Genomic DNA, 16,345 nt, shown 5'->3' with positions numbered 1-16,345 from the left:
AACTGTCGAGTGTACCTTGAGCGAACTCTCTGCATGAGTTTTGCTTGAGCATTTTGTCGAGCGAGAGTCAAGCGAACTCTTTGCTTGACGTCTTCTTAGCTCAAAACCAAGCTCCATAACCCAACAATCTCTCACTTAGAGATTGGTTCTTCACATGCCAACCATTGTCTCTAGCACAAGCATTATCACCTCTGCAGCTCACAACACCCATCTTTAAGCTAGAAGACAAACTGAAGTTGAGCACGAAGTCAATCTCTTATGCACAGCGCCCTCAGCCAACTCATAACTCCCACTGCACTAGGAATATTTGGTCTCGAATTGACCCTGGCATACATAAGAGAAATTGTTGTTGATGTCCCCTTCTTTGATCTAGACGACTGATCCCATCTCCTAGTGCCAACTTGTTCTATCTCCAATAGACGTGCCCATCTCTTGTGCAGTGTATGCTTCCTCCCTAGAAGTCCAATAAGCTTCCTCCCTGGAAATCCAGTAAGCTTCCTCTCAACAAACTCGCACTTGTTCAATCTCCCGTCTCGCAAGATTTTTCTATTGTTTAATGGTTCACCACCTTCAGTCAGTTGAATATAATATAGTTCAAGGTGGGTAACCACTATGGAGGTCTGATCGTCCTGACAGTTCTGCGAGCAAGAACTGTAGGTGTAGACATCCCTAGAATATGAGACGCTTTATCCCCGTCTCTCACACCTCCACTCCACACCGTAGTCTTGAGAGATTTCTCCAAACTTACGTGAGGAACTACAAAATTGATTCCCTTTTCTTTCTCATTTGATTTGTGTGACCAAGCTTGCTCTACCTTAGCTCTTTATTTTCTTACACATCATTGGACCCTAATGTCAAATACAAAGTATCAGTTCTCTTACCTCGCACCAAGACCAGGGCACCCTTTGTGACCTTCCATGCTCCTCTAGAAAACACTACTGTATGACCGTTGTCGTCAAGCTGTCTTACAGAGATAAACTTTTCTTCAGGTTTGGAACGTGTCTAACTTGCTGCAAAGTCCACACGCTCCTGTTTGGGAATGCAATGCACACGTCTTGCACTTCCATTACATCTAGTGCCTTTCTATCAATTGTGTACATTTTCTCAAAATCACTAGCAACATAATTCTGCATGATTTCTCAATGTGAGGTGCTATGGAATAAAGCTCCTAAGTCCAACACCCAATTATCAACTGAACTATGCACTGCAAGAAATAAAGCATTATGTGTCTCTTCAGCCACTGCGTTCACAGTGTCATCCTTAGTACTTTTTTGATTTAGGTAGTCTCTTTTGATGTGGCTCGACTTGCCACAATTCCAGCAAGTGATCTACTGCCCAGATCTCCACTTGCCCATGCCCTTGTTCCTGGATTTGCCATGTCCCCTGCCCTAATCATCAACACTCAAGGCCAAACTTGTACCAATAAACTCCCTAGAGTCTTTCTTGCGTACCTCCTCATCAAGAATTATATCACAAAACTCACCGTAATTCAATTTTATCTTGCCAACTGGATTACTCATCACCATTCTTATGGCCTTCAAACTATTTGGCAACGATGCCAACTGAATCAATGCTCTAATTTCATCATGACTCAATATCGACCGAAAACAATTGATTTGTGATTGTATTAAAACCATTCAAATGCTGAGCCACAGATGTACATTATGTCATTATCAGATTGAATAGTTTTTTCATGAGATGTACCTTGTTATTCACAGATTGTTTTTCATACATACTTGATAAAGCTGCCATGAGATTCGCCATGGTTCTCTCTTTAATAACATTGTGCGCCACTGAACTAGATAGGGTGAGTCGAATAGAACCTATTGATTCAACAGATTCCAATTAGCATCGTCCATGCTTTCCGGCTTCTTTCCCAACATAGAAAGGTGGAGCCTCTTCCTATGAAGATAATCCTCGCTCTGCATCCTCTAGTATCCAAACTATGTGCAATCAAACTTCTCGATTCCAATATTCACATCTTCTTCAGTCATTGTTCAACCCCAAATCCCAAAATCTTGGCACTGATACCAATAGTTGCGAAAACGCCACACTAACTAACAACGATAACGAGACAGACAGTGAAATAAATGCGAGAACAGAGGAATCAGTCACAAACAATTACACGACATAAAATTTACGTCGTTCGGCAACGTGCTTACGTCCATAGAGCTTAGGAAATTTTATTCATAAGAGATTATAACGTATACAGTGAATTACAAAAGTTTTCCTCTACTCACAATCTCAACTCTCTCTAGGGTTTTTTTTTCTCTCTCAAGAATGCTTATAAGACACCTCTCTCAATTTTTGTCGTTTCACTCTGTTCAATCTTACATACTCTGAACATAAAACATAACACGTATATAGTGCATGACATTAGAAAACCATAAGGTAGCAAAACAAGGTTATTCGCTTAAGTGGAGTGTCAAGCGCCACTCGAGTGAACAATTTGTCCAGCATTCGCTTGAGCCAACTATTGAGCAAGTCTTGAGCGAACTCTTTGCTTGAATTTTGCTCGAACACCTTGTTGAATGGAGTCGAACGAACTCTCAGTTTGACGTCTTCTTAGCTCAAAACTAGGCTCCATAACCCAACACTCCTTTCTCAGTGGACCTTGCAAACAATTGGGTCAAATCAAGTTGGATTCACTAACGACTCGATCTAGTTCGAACACTTTTCCTCCATATCAAGAATAAGTATGACCTCTAATTTGGGTGCAAAAAGTATCACCTCTTTTAAAATTCAATCCAAATAGAAGAATTCAATATTGAGAAAAGAAAAGAAAAAAGCAGCATGTTAGGAAAAAGAGCAATAGTATTTGAAGTCTTTTAAGCATACATCATCCACATGATATAATTTGATTGTAAAATTCAAATTATACCACGTGAATAATGTGTGGTATAAAGGCTTTTCAATAAAATTATTCTGTGAAAAGAAATGAGGTGTATGTGATAACTTTGTGCATTTGAGATTTGTTTTTAACATTACTCTAAAATGAATACTAATAGTCATTGGGTTTGTTAACAATATAATTCCCATAATGAAATAAAATCATAATTGATCCGGGAACTTTCTATATATAGTAATAAGCCTGCCTGTAGAATATTTTTTTTAAAAAAGAAAAAAAAAACTGTAGAATGTTTCCATAATTGGATTTAATGCCAAGTACTTTACACCCCTCTGAACAGGAGTTAATTTTTCAAGATATGTTTTGAATCATGCAGCATAATTAAGAGGCTATTATTTAACTGATTGATATATAAAACTATTTAAAATGTAACATACAAATTTGAAAATGATAACATTTAAGATGAAGGTAGCGATAACGTTGTGTTTAGTCGTATATTTGTAAAAGAGTCGTGCTACACCCACCGAGGGTATAGCCTGATGATGGGTCCTGATAAGGCCATTTGGCCTTTTTTTCATTCATTTTTTATACCCTTAAACATTTAAAAATAAAATTTACAACATCATTAAAACACAGTTCTTTAATCATTAACTAAAAAAAAATTGATCAAGAACCATCCTCGAGAAAACTAGTATTTCCCATTTGCAAAAATACAAGCATAGTTATTTTTATGAAGGAGAATGTTAGTGGAACTTCTCAAAATTATTGATTAATTATTTTAGTTTTTTTACTTAATAGTTAAAAAGTGAATAATGGTAAAATTGTGTATTTTTTTATTAATATTAAAAAATTGTTAAAAAAAAAATAAAAGAAAAAAAAAATTAAATAGACTAGCGCAAGGTTGGCCGGCCTGCTAGCACCATCCGCTTATGAACTGCAAGTATTTTCAATTGTTACATCTCCAGAAATTGTGTACTTTCAGCTCAGAGAGTAGGCTTCTAGAAAGAGAGGTTGGGAAGGGCCCATATTAACTTTAGCACTATAGCAGATGAAAAATGTACAAAAGAAATAAGAGAGATGTTGCTGCCCAGGATCGAACTGGAGACCTTCAGTGTGTAAGACTGACGTGATAACCACTACACCACAGCAACACGTTCCATTTAGAGCGCACTTATTTATTTTTAGTAATAATAATTAACCCCAAATAACATAAGAAAGTCTTCTGTACATTCAACCAGTAAAACACTCCAATTTTTTATATTAAAAAAAAAAAGAATAAATCAACGAAATCTTTAAAGATATAATATTGAATATCTACACTCATCTCATATTTTTTTTTTTGAAAACTTTGAGATTTAGTTTGACACATTAAACTATTTTATAAATACTACTATGCTGTCTGAATATACTATTGGAGTTGTCCCATTAATATGTCACACCATCATGTAGTGTCACATGATTTATTAAAAAAATTCGAATTATAAACATAAAAGAGTAAAAAGAATTTAGAATTTTATTTTTTCTTATATTTTCAAATTTTATTTTATTTTTTTAATAAACCACGTGACACCAAATAATTGTGCCAAATCAATGGGGGCAACTCTAACAGTATACTTTTAGGCAGCAGGCTAGCAAGACTCAAACTATTTTCAGCACCATTATTAAAATATATGGAAAATGTTATTCTTTATTTTAAATTTTATCATTTTTATTTATTCTAAATTAAATTTATTGATATAATATATATTAATTTTTTTGATAGGACATAATATATGTTAATTGATTGTTAAGTTAAATGGTCAAAATAAGAAATCACTTAAGTATATCAAACCAATAAGTAAAGATAATGTCAAAAAAAAAAACAATAAGTAAAGACAATAGAAATTAAGATCAAAATGAATATTATTAATTAAAATCATATATAATTTCACGTTATAATTTAGCCTTTACTTAGTTAAAAGCTTATATAGCAAATTATTTCTAATTCAAGTAAACATTCTGTCTCATTCTCTCATCCGTGAGGCTGTGGCGGTGTGCTTCTGTTTTTCCAAAAATGAATCCTTAAAATCCTCGAAACTAAACTATAAAACCTTGAACAACACATCCTCCTTGGTGTCTGGTGACGTTCGGCGCACAAAATCTCCTCTGTCCACGTATCTTCCACGCGTTTTTGAGCCCTAGATATCATCTTGGCCTTCCTGCAATTATCCTTTCCCAGTTCTTTTGCCTTCTGTTTTTCGCGAGTAGCAGTGTTTCGGCTGGCATTGAGTTTGTGCGGAAAATGGCTAGGATAGTGAGGAGCTGTATGCAATCGATATTGAAACTGGTGAATTCATTGATAGGGATGGTTGGGATGGCCATGATTTTGTATGCCGTGTGGATGATAACTGTTTGGCAGAGGCATATGGGCGAGTTGCCTTTTGATGGGTCTGATCACCCAGCTCCATGGTGATTTTTTCTTCCTTTTCTTTTTTCTGGGTTTTGTTCGAGTTTTGTTATTTTTTGTAAGGTTATTGCATTTGGGGACTATTTGGTTATTGAGAAAATGGGGGAAATGACGAGAAAATCTAGTGTATTGATGGTTGTTTGGTTGATCAAGAAATGTGGATTTGGGGATAGAGAACAATGGAAATATAGAGGACTATTGTCTAATTATAGTCGAAGTGTGTTCCACTAATTTGAACTCTCTCCCGGATCAAATACCAGTTTTATAGGCTCAGAAGATTGGTGGTCCCTTTCTTGTCTTCTGATCTTGATGTGTTAATTAACCACCATTGTCTAATTGGTGCCGTCTTGAAGAATTCTTAAGAGTTGATTATGGTATGAATGAGGTCATTACTTCGCAAATACACAAATTAACAAAAATAGATGATTTTTTTTTTTCTTGGAGTACATGGATTAATTGGAAGGAAGTGTTACCCCATTGAATTATTTTTTCTTATCTCCGCTATTATAAGGATTTCGTTTTCCAACGTCTACCTATTGTTCTTTATAGATCACTTCGGACATTACCTATTGAAGTACATAGATTATTGAAGGAAGTTTGCCTCTTTTTTTTCTGTTAGGTCTGAGGAGGTATAGTTTAACATTTCTTTTAGCTGCTTTCATTAAATTTACCTTTAGAGAAACTACTTCTTTGTGTGAATCGCAGGTTCATTTACACTTTCCTTGGCCTTGGGATCACTTTATGTGTGATAACATGCACAGGTCATATTGCTGCAGAGACTGCGAATGGATGTTGCCTTTATATAGTATCCTTTTCTAGAATGAATCGAGCAACAATGTCCCTGCTTTCATCTTCTCTCTAAAGTGCTTATAGTGCTTGAATTTACCGGTCTTATCGTTTTTTACTTGTGTTTAGATTATATTATCCACTCTTATATTATCTAAATATTTTGATTCGATAGTTTTTGCCCCTTTATTATATCCATCAGATTTGAACTCTTTTGTAAAATGTCACCATGTAAGTTGCAATGCAGTCATATCTGGAAAATGATAATTGTGTCCATGCTCGGTTTATTGCTAAAATTATGGTCGATCCATTAGCCTAAATTCTATTAGCCCATCTATTCTTTGAAAACCCATATATGATGTCATGAGTCCACCTTGATTCATTTAGGGTCCTTACGATAAACAGATTATAAATTATATTATTGATAAGAAAAGGCAAAACTCGAGTACACAAGATGGTATACAAGAGGCAAGACCTATCTAGGTCACAGAAGTGAAAACAAGAAAATCATGTAAATTAAGGCCATTAAAATCTATAGCTATGGCCCAAAGAAATAAAGTACAGAAAAATAAAGATCTAATCTCCTCTAGTGTCCTCTTCTTATCTTCAAATGTCCGATCGTTACGCTCTCGCTATATGCATCACATAATGCAGATATGAACCATCTTCCACACGGCTTTGATTTGTGGAGCACCTCCCAGAGATGTCCAGCTGGCCAATAACTCAACCACTGTGGCAGACATTACCCAATTTAACTCTACTCGGCTGAACACTTCGTTCCACAAGGCTCTAGCTGTCTCACAATGTAGCAAGAGATGATCCACTGACTCGCCAGCTTTCTTACACATACAACACCAATCTAAGATAATGTCATGGCGCTTCTCAGATGTCAGAATCTTGCCTAGAGAAGCTGTCCAGGTGAAGAAGTGTGTTTTTTTTTTTTTTTTGGGGGGGGGGGGGGGGGGGGGCGCGGTGTCTTATTCCAAAGTTTCCTTCATGGGAAATGAGTATTCGGTAAATGAGTAAGGGATTTATAGAAGGATCGGACTGAGAAAGTTCCCTTACCTGCTGGTGCCCACCACAACTTATCGTCTCGTATTCCATTTAGCTTCACGGAATACATTAGGCTGAAAAAAGTCTCAAAGTTGTCTACTTCCCAGTCTTGGGCCGCTCTACTGAAGGTGACGTTCCATTGGACTTGGTCTCCTGATCGAACCATGAGGTCCACCACTGAAACTTCTTGGTCACATGCCACCTAGAAGACGGATGGAAAGGAGTCCTTTAGAGCCTCCTCCCCCCCCCCCCCCCCCCAAAAAAAAATTTTTTTTTTCCATATTTGCAATCAACCACCAATTTCCATAGGGCTTCCGGTTCCATATTATATCTCCATAGTCACTTCCCGAGTAGGGCACAATTGAAAGTTCTCATATTTTTTATCCCCAACCCACCAGAAGAAATTGGCCTACACACCTTGTCCCAACTGACTAAATGGAACTTGAATTCGTCCCCCATCTCGCTCCATAAGAAATCACGATGGAGTTTTTCAATCTTTTTCACCACACAAGCTGGAATTGGAAATAAAGATGAAATAAGTTGGTAAGTTAGAAAGAGTACTCTCGATTACAGTCACCCGGCCTCCTTTCGACAAGTACAATCTCTTACACCCTGCCAATCTTCGTTCTATATTCTCGATAACTGTATCCCAAATTGAAAGAGCCCGTGAGGCTGTCCCCAATGGCAATCCCAAGTATTTCATAGGAAGAGAAGCGACCTTACACCCAAGTGTGCTGGCCAATTGCCGAGTGTTGTTGACATTACCAACCGGCACTAGTTTTGATTTATCAAAGTTCGTTCTCAAGCCTAACGCTGCTTTGAAGCATAATAAGAGTGTCTTCAGTGCCCTGAGTTGGTTTTGATTTGCTCGTAGAAAATTAAAGTGTCATATGCAAATAATAAATGAGAAAATGATAGAAAGCCTCTATTGGGGTCACCTACAAAAAATCCAGTCACAAAACCGTTTCTAACCATGGCCGATAGCATCTGACTAAGGGCCTCCATAATAACAACAAAGAGAAGTGGGGACACCAAATCTCCTTGTCTCAGGCCACAAGAACTGCTGAAGAAACCAGCTGAGCTGCCATTTATCATAACTGAGAACCTTGCCATTGAGATGCACCATCTAATCCACATACACCATCTCTCCCCTAAACAGATTATACCTTTTTCTTTTTCTTTTATAATGTGTGTAGATATATCCAAAATTGATCTGCTTTTGTTGTTTACTTTTTTGGATCTTGGTTTTGGAGTTGAATTGTGATTTCCCTGGTGGGTAATGCTCAACTTAGGTTAAGAATTCTATTAACTGGGGTCAATGTTAAGTAATTTGAGCAAGGAAAAAAATAGTTTAAGAGCCATTGATATTCAACAACTTAGCCATTTTGAATAGCTCGTCCTGAATCATTGTGTTATATACTTCTGGGGTTTTAGGTTTGTCAAACTATTTGATGTTCTCATTTTTTAAAACGAAAGAAAAAATTGGGGGAGAGTGGGGTTGGAACTACTTAACGAAGTATGACATGTATAATGGTTAATGGATCATAGTTAACCTTAATGAAAGCAGTATATGATTTTTGTCTTCTTGCTCCTCATGCTGGAGGCTGGAGTCACTGCTGATATATTTCTGAACCGTAACTGGGAGGAGGTATTTGATGTGCACACTCGTTCTGTTATTTCTTATGTGATGACTGATTAGTTGAAAAGTGATTTTAAAGAATACGGTAATTATGCTTCTTTCACTAACTTGTAACCAGGACTTTCCAGAGGATCCTAGTGGGAGTTTTGCTCAATTCAAAGATTTTGTGGGATCGAACTTTGAGATCTGCAAGGGGATAGGCTTGACCATTGTATCTGTCCAGGTCTCTCTCTCTCTCTCTCTCTCTCAGTAGTGCCTTCAAATGACCAAGGATCTACCACTCAATAAATGAAAAAACTATGTTTCCAAAGACTGTTGACTTATTTTCTCAAAATTTCTTAGTGCATTTCCTTGTCTTTGCTGATTGCCAAGGTTCTATTGTTTTTCTTCTTAGACTTTAGTTGGTTATTCATTTATTTTATAAATTTCCTTGGTGCCTCTTAGGGTTATGCTTTCCCCAGTACTTAGATAAAAGAATGAGAATATCTTCTAACCGGTGTTTCCATTAAAGCCTTAAAAACAGCCTCAAATGAATGGTTGCCACGTCGTTATCCCATAGTACTTACACTGAGCTGCATAACACATGATGACCCTCCACTTCCCAAATGCTCACACGGCCTCGCCCAAGAACATCTTCAGAACTGAGTTTCTTTTCCAAAAATTCCCAAGACCCTCTCTATCCCAAGACCCTCATTTCTTCTCGACCATGTTCCCTCTCTGTCCCAAATTCTGTCGCCCATCAAGTTCCCTCGCCGCAATCCTTGCCGCAGTTTCTACACAAAAATGATTCCTGTGGTTTTTTTTTTGCTAATTAATTTCAATGGAGAAAAGAAAGTATTTTTAGCGTATTCTATTTGGAGACTGAGGCTACGAAAGCAACCGGACCTCCTCAATGTTGAATGTTCGTAGTATTTAGTGAGGAGGACAATTCTTAGAGGTTTAAATTTGCAGATTCACATATGGGGTTAGATTGGTAAAGATTTTTCTTGTTTGAGAGATAGAAGAAAAGATAGGTGGGAATCGATGACGAAATTATTCTTTGCATTTTTCTTGCGAAAATTTATCCGTCAAAATTTGTTCTTTTCCCTTTCGTTTTAATCTGATATAAGCGACAGTCTCGAGCACTTTGAAGCTTCTCCGAAAGTGGTTGAAGGAGTATTTTTTCTTAGATTTCCATGCCGCAGAAACTGTGGCGAGGGAAACTTGGTGGGCGATGGAACTTTACTTTGTCTGGTGACACTGTTGTCTGGTTGTGGCAGTGACAGAACTGTGTCATGCAGCTGTCTGGAATTTGCTACTGGTTCCCAAAGTTCACATACAAATAGGACGATGACTGCTTTGCTTTGTTAGACCTTCACTTATGTTGATTTTATCGGATGTGAGGAGTCTCATAATGTGCAGTGTAGTATTGCTGGCATGGCTGGCTATTATTGGGGGCTGTTAAATGCCCAAGAACGGAACGACCATTTTGAAGCGGAACTGTAAAAGAATTACCTAATTTCTTCAGTAGTATGGTAAAGAACACTTTGGATTATAATAAAGAAGTTTGCTTCTCATATTACATGGCAGGGACTCTCTCTATTATTGTCAATGGTTCTGAAAGCTCTGGGGCCACATCAATATTATGACAGCGATGATGATTATGCTCCTGATCGTAGAGTTCCACTCCTAAATCAAACTGTTCAGCCACATCCTTATGTTGTTGGTGACCCTATCTATGGATCGAAAAATGATGCATGGAAGATAAGAGTTAACGACAAGGTAAATTTTAAAATGTAAACTGCTTTATTAAGTCTTCAGCCAAAACTGTTGCTTTATACCGAACTATAGTACTATTCCCAGGTTCTATTTTTTGTTTTTTCCCGCTTTATATATTCTTTTTGTTTGCATCGTCATGGGTTCTTATTTGCTCAAGATGGCCGGGTTGTCGTTACTGTTTGTGATTTTATTTTCTTCTTGTGCTTTACTTTATTTATCAGACAAACAGGTAACATGATCAAAATCAGGATGAAGCTCACTTCTGGATCAAAAGGAAGTACAGGAATGTAAAAGGACATGTTATTTGATGCTCCTTAGCCCAGCTAATCGACGTTGGTTGAGATTGGAAAGCCTTCAAGTGTACTTTCAGAGGAGTTGATGATGAAGTACATGTTCATGTTGTAATACTCTCCATTATAGTTATAGCTTAGAAGTCATGAGAATGACCGTACCATATCACATGTATTTCTATTTTTCTCGGCTTACACCACATGCTTGTCTTGCTAAAAAATATCGCAATATGTTGTGAGATAATAAGATGGGCAGTTCAATAATTGAAGGATTAAACCTCCAGTTCTCTATTGCTACATTATAAGGCGTTCTGGTCTCATATTGGTGTAGCAAATCATTTACTTGCTTTTCAACAGACCTAATGGAAAGCAGTATCCCATGATCGATGAATATTGAAGGAAAAACAAAAGTTACCGTCCACACGCAAGGACCTGTTGGAATCTCGGTATAATGATGGAATTACATTTGCACCAAGATCATGATCATTTTTATTCTTATATGTATATTACACATTTGAAGGGGATGAAAGGAAAAAGGTTTTGTGAGTGTTTGGCTGCTGTGAAATTTCTGATGGGTTTGCTTCAAGTACTTTTCTGTATGTTAGTATTAGTGATTGCAAAATGATAGGTATCAGAAGTCACGAGTGTCAATATTTTCTTACAAATACTTCTTGTGGCCATTGGTGCATACTTGAGACAAGAGATACACTTGGTTTTGACAGAATTTAGCCCCTTTTTCAGGGAATTGAGGGCACAAACACTGTCCTTGGATGTGTTAAAGCTTCTTGAGGGTTAAATCGCTATCATTCTTTGCAAGCTTGAGATGATATTTTTCTCTGCTTAATTTCTTTTTTAGGTAATGGTACACCTAGCCATTTATCCATTGCATGATAGATTACTTGCATGTCCAATACAATATAGGTGAATGTATCCATTCGAGAGTTGGATGTATTGGGCAAATTCAAGCATTATGTGAAAAACGAAGCTGGTCCAAAAGGCTCCATTTCTGAGGCTTGTATTCATGTCAAATGTTTGACATCATGTTTGATGTAAATCCATGATGTTGAGACATATTTCAATTGAGATGAACAAAAGAATGATGATGGTGACACCTAGGAAATAGAAGGATTATCTGTCTTCTCACAGAATGTGCTTTGTCGCTATTACTTACTACATTTCTGAAGGTTTACTGCCTATTTGCTTATCCTCCTCGAGCATTGCAGACTAATTTTGACACAGACAGTTGGTGCCAATAAAAAAAAAATTATAACACGGTATTTTCGATGATTTGTCGGCGACACAAACAAGTAGTAAATGAGCTTTTGCCACTGCTTTTGGTTTCTTCTGGCGACTGCACGTAATAGCAAATAGGCTAATATGTTGTAGTGGCCCATGAATCTCCTTCTTGACAACTTATCCCTCAAAACAAGAAAGGGAAAGGTAAAGAAACAAATTTTAAAGGATCAAAGTAGACTTTCTTGAGCTTCTTATTCATAATTCTGAACACTCATATATATATATATATATATATAAAAGGACTGCATGCTGTATAAAATATATGGAACAATAACGCAGGCACACATTAACAAAAAGAGGGATTGCATGCAGTTTTACTACCAATATTATCTTTGAATGCTTACTATCTTTTCTTAAGGAACCTTTTAGGTCTTGGTGTCTCATTTTCTGTTTTTATGCTTCATTTGGTTATACAGATAGGATGAGATAGAAGTTGAAAGTTGAATAAAATATTATCAGAATATAATTTTTTAATATTACTTTTATTTTAAGATTTATAAAAATTGAATTATTTATTATAATTTTGTTTGGAAGTTTGAAAAAATTGAAATGATTATATGAGATATCTCATCTCATCTACCATTTTCATTTTCAATAATTCAAGTTCTTCAAGAGTCAAAAGAAAGGATAGTATAAATGAACTAAAATCTTCTTTCAAGAGCACTAATTAAGTACCCTTCAAGTAGCTAGTTAGTATTGTTTACTTAAAACTAGAGCTTTTATATTTGTACCCATGTGAATGGTATGTTTTTTATTAGTGTGTTTTTGTTTTTTGGTAAAATTAATGTTGGCTTCAAGTAATTAAGGGATGGCAACCTTAATGAACGAACATGTTTGAATGGAGACAGGCACAGATTCTTCCACCCATGGCAACCATGCTAATCACATGTTATTAAACCTAGTAGACAAACTAATTAAGAATAAAAATACTTTAGCTATAAAAGAATTATATAAAAGTAAAGCAATTAAAATGGCTTGATGTAGTACGTCTCATTGTAAGTTATTTTTATTATAAAATAGATCTAACGAATCACATGAAACTACGTCAGTTTATTAATTTATTTTATATAATCTTTTTATATCTGTAACAATTCTTAATTAAAAAAAACCTTCAAAATTGGTGGAGAGTCGAGACTCGAGTTGAATTTTCCATTCATTATGGTAATCAACATCTTTTTTGTTTGCAAAGAAGAAAAGAAATAAGAAATTGTTGGTATATGACTTCTATCCTAAATAAATGTAATATGGGTCAATAAAAGCAGCTAAATCCTGCACACAAATTTTACACACCAACCATATTAAGAGAATTTTAAAATTTGATATCTTACAAATCAAATCTTTTTGTGACAATAGTGTGAACGGCGTTCGTGTCTTCTACGTTGGCTTGTAACTAAAATATATTATATAAGAAACTATAATTAAACTAATAATAGATAATTAACTAATTATATAAAATACACCAAACATAAAGTACATATAACATAAATATGCATTACATAGTGCACTATTAGATTAGATCGAACCGAGTCAAACTTATACTGATTTAAATTGATTTGTTAGAATTTTTACGAGTTTTACTCTTTCAACATTTAGCCAATATTAGTGTTTACTAACTAATTTATTTACTTAATGAACTAAACTCCAATATAGTATATGTAAAGAAAAGTGTTACAATCACAAAAAGATTTCATAATATTTAACTTACAAGCTGATGTAATTTCATGTGATAAATTAGATTTAATTTTTATAATAAAAATAACTTTACAATCAAAGTCACGTTTATGAATTTACTTTTTTTTAAATAGTTTTATTACTAAAGCATTTCTAGTACACAAACAAAATTTAAGACTACTCATTTACAGCCCAGCATGGAGACCGTTTTCTTTGGATGATTAAAATAGAAGAAAAATTCTACTTATCATTCTCATACCACACTATACATAATTTTTATTTTTTATTTTTTTATCTTACCAAATGTGTGGTGTATGGGTGGTAAATAGAAGAAATCAATTAGTTTAGGCAAAAAAAAATGATGTGTGATGTTTGGAGATGAGGATTAACAAAACTAAAAGGATAAAAAAAAACAATAAAAATATAAATAACCAACGGTTTTTTTTAAATGACCAAAACATCCTTAGCCTTGTGGGCACAAACAAAGACGTACGGTCGTGCGGAATTAACGGCTTAACCGTCCATGGAACCCCCTCGCTGGCATTCCCGTAAATAAAGCTAACAACAGCCTCGTAAACGTAATGCCTCCAACATAAACCTTCCCGCTCTCTCGACATCCTATATATATAGAGAGAAATTCTTATCCTTCCCACCAACCTATACCTTTAAAGCGCTTTCACCCAGCAAAAACCAACGTCGGCAGAGCTCACTCCGGTCATCTGCCAACTGCTTGTATCAGGCTTTGTGCTTCGTGCAAGCGGTCATTGTGAGCTGAGACCTGAGGAGTTGGGTATTGTTGCCGCCGCCGCCAGACACAATGTCACGCCGCTTTGGCTTTCGCAGCCTGCCGTTGGTTTTGTTGTTGTTCAAGTGTTTGGTTGGGTCTCGGGCTCACCCTCAGAAGCCTGCATTAGACGTACATTGGTACCCAGCCACCGCCACCTGGTACGGCAGCCCGGAAGGCGATGGCAGCAACGGTATGTCACTATTCCCCCCTCACCCAACCCCATTTTCGTTTTCCGAATTGATAGTTAATTGATTCCCTCCCGCATTGCTTGTTTTGCTTGAATTGGCTTGGAAAATCGATGTACGTATAAAGTCATATGATTGAGCAAGGATGTTGCTTTTTGCAGGTGGGGCATGCGGGTACGGTACCTTAGTGAACATGAAGCCGATGAGGGCCAGGGTTACTGCAGTGAGCCCGGCGCTGTACAGGAATGGTGCAGGATGTGGGTCTTGCTTTAAGGTGAAGTGCCTAGACAAGAGCATATGCTCCAGACGCGCAGTGACCGTAATTGTGACGGACGAGTGCCCCAACGGAGGCTACTGCGCCATTGGCCGCACCCACTTCGACCTCAGTGGCGCCGCCTTCGGCCACATGGCCGTGTCTGGGGAGGGTGGTCAGCTTCGGAACCGAGGTGTGCTCCCAATTGTTTACCGACGGTACGTACATATATGCGAGTCGTCTTCTTTATCTTTAACTGTTTGTGTTTTGTTTTTTTTTTTTTTTTGTCACCTTTTGCCTGCAGGCGACCCATATTATAAATGATTTTCATTTTTTTTTTTAATCCCATGAAGTAAATTGATTTTATTAACCCATTTGTTCATTTCCGTCTGGTAACTACAGTACACCATGCAAGTATCATGGAAAAAGCGTTACCTTCCAGGTAAATGAAGGTTCATCAGATTACTGGCTATCAATTCTCGTGCTCTTTGCGGATGGAGATGGAGACATCGGATCAGTGCAAATTAAACATGTACGCACTCTTTTTCTTTTCTTCAATCTTTTTAATTTCCACCATTTTTTACTCTCTTAATTTCCAATATATATATATATATATATATATGTATTAATCCACCATCTACAAAAGTGCACATCACTAATTTCTTTAATATATATATATATATATATCACTAAATATTGCAATATTTTGATAGAAAATATATACCAATTTATTAACAGTACTTTGCTAATAATTGCATGCCAAATACATTATTATAAGTAGAAACTTATCACATAATCAATTAAATTAAGTTATTCATGTAATGTTAATGTTGGCAGGCAAGTTCTACAGATTGGGAAGAGATGACACATCTTTGGGGTGCAAACTGGTGCCTTAATAAGGGACCCTTGAAAGGGCCATTTTCTGTAAGGGTAACAACACAAACAACAGGAACAACTCTCTCTGCCACAAATATCATCCCCACCAATTGGGCACCTAAAGCCACTTACACAGCCTCTAGCCTCAAGTTCTTAACCTAATCTCTGCTACTTTCTTTAGCACTTGTTTTTCTTCCCAAAATGGCTTCTCTTCTCTACATGGCCAATCGCAAAAAGTAGACGTTGTTCTACTTCGATATACATAATCTTAGTTTTATTCTTTTATTTTTTCAAAAGAAAAGAAAGTTTCTTTTCTTTTTAACTCTTTCTGATTTGTCACTACTTTTGCTTTGGGTAACCATGAAAATGCAGCCCTCTCCAAAGGAGGGGGAGAGCGTGCTGTATTATATGTTGGGGTTGTAGCTAGGTTTATGGGTCCTGTAATTTTTAATGAATC

At 36.5% G+C, this 16,345-nt stretch overlaps 2 protein-coding genes and 1 non-coding gene across 5 annotated transcripts; 2 read left to right on the top strand and 1 right to left on the bottom strand.

Moving 5' to 3' along the window:
* Nucleotides 1-3,926: 3,926 nt before the first annotated feature.
* Nucleotides 3,927-3,999, bottom strand: TRNAV-UAC. The gene has a single exon. It is a non-coding gene; the product is annotated as a tRNA-Val (tRNA).
* Nucleotides 4,000-4,823: 824 nt separating this feature from the next.
* On the top strand, nt 4,824-11,084 carry LOC121252874 (tetraspanin-19). 3 transcript variants are annotated; one of them, XM_041152703.1, is made up of 6 exons: nt 4,824-5,296; nt 6,000-6,099; nt 8,701-8,781; nt 8,891-8,995; nt 10,342-10,533; nt 10,752-11,084. In XM_041152703.1, the coding sequence occupies exons 1-6, from the start codon at nt 5,130-5,132 to the stop codon at nt 10,761-10,763; spliced, it is 657 nt and encodes a 218-aa protein (XP_041008637.1). In that variant the 5' UTR covers nt 4,824-5,129; the 3' UTR covers nt 10,764-11,084. The 3 variants fall into 3 exon arrangements, with proteins under 3 accessions (XP_041008637.1, XP_041008640.1, XP_041008638.1); XM_041152706.1 differs by lacking the exons at nt 10,342-10,533; nt 10,752-11,084 and adding an exon at nt 9,957-10,340 and having other exon boundaries at nt 4,847-5,296; XM_041152704.1 differs by lacking the exons at nt 10,342-10,533; nt 10,752-11,084 and adding an exon at nt 9,942-10,340 and having other exon boundaries at nt 4,847-5,296.
* Nucleotides 11,085-14,434: 3,350 nt separating this feature from the next.
* On the top strand, nt 14,435-16,213 carry LOC121253055 (expansin-B3). The gene is made up of 4 exons (XM_041152952.1): nt 14,435-14,764; nt 14,921-15,230; nt 15,415-15,544; nt 15,850-16,213. Exons 1-4 carry the CDS (start codon nt 14,605-14,607, stop codon nt 16,048-16,050), a joined length of 801 nt encoding a protein of 266 aa, XP_041008886.1. The 5' UTR covers nt 14,435-14,604; the 3' UTR covers nt 16,051-16,213.
* The last annotated feature ends 132 nt before the right edge of the window (nt 16,214-16,345 follow it).

Source organism: Juglans microcarpa x Juglans regia, chromosome 2S (genome assembly GCF_004785595.1).
Source record: "Juglans microcarpa x Juglans regia isolate MS1-56 chromosome 2S, Jm3101_v1.0, whole genome shotgun sequence".
Classification (NCBI taxonomy): domain Eukaryota; kingdom Viridiplantae; phylum Streptophyta; class Magnoliopsida; order Fagales; family Juglandaceae; genus Juglans; species Juglans microcarpa x Juglans regia.
The sequence above is the reverse complement of the archived record's forward strand: the minus strand, read 5'-3'. Positions and strand labels throughout refer to the sequence as shown.

What these genes read in the sequence shown, in the direction of transcription:
- LOC121252874 (XM_041152703.1), top strand. Translation starts at nt 5,130, where the DNA reads ATGGCTAGGATAGTGAGGAGCTGTATGCAATCGATATTGAAACTGGTG. An exon ending in TCTGATCACCCAGCTCCATG is followed by an intron (nt 5,297 to 5,999) that starts GTGATTTTTTCT and finishes TGTGAATCGCAG; the next exon opens with GTTCATTTACACTTTCCTTG. An exon ending in TGAACCGTAACTGGGAGGAG is followed by an intron (nt 8,782 to 8,890) that starts GTATTTGATGTG and finishes ACTTGTAACCAG; the next exon opens with GACTTTCCAGAGGATCCTAG.
- LOC121253055 (XM_041152952.1), top strand. Translation starts at nt 14,605, where the DNA reads ATGTCACGCCGCTTTGGCTTTCGCAGCCTGCCGTTGGTTTTGTTGTTG. An exon ending in GGAAGGCGATGGCAGCAACG is followed by an intron (nt 14,765 to 14,920) that starts GTATGTCACTAT and finishes TGCTTTTTGCAG; the next exon opens with GTGGGGCATGCGGGTACGGT. An exon ending in CTCCCAATTGTTTACCGACG is followed by an intron (nt 15,231 to 15,414) that starts GTACGTACATAT and finishes TGGTAACTACAG; the next exon opens with TACACCATGCAAGTATCATG.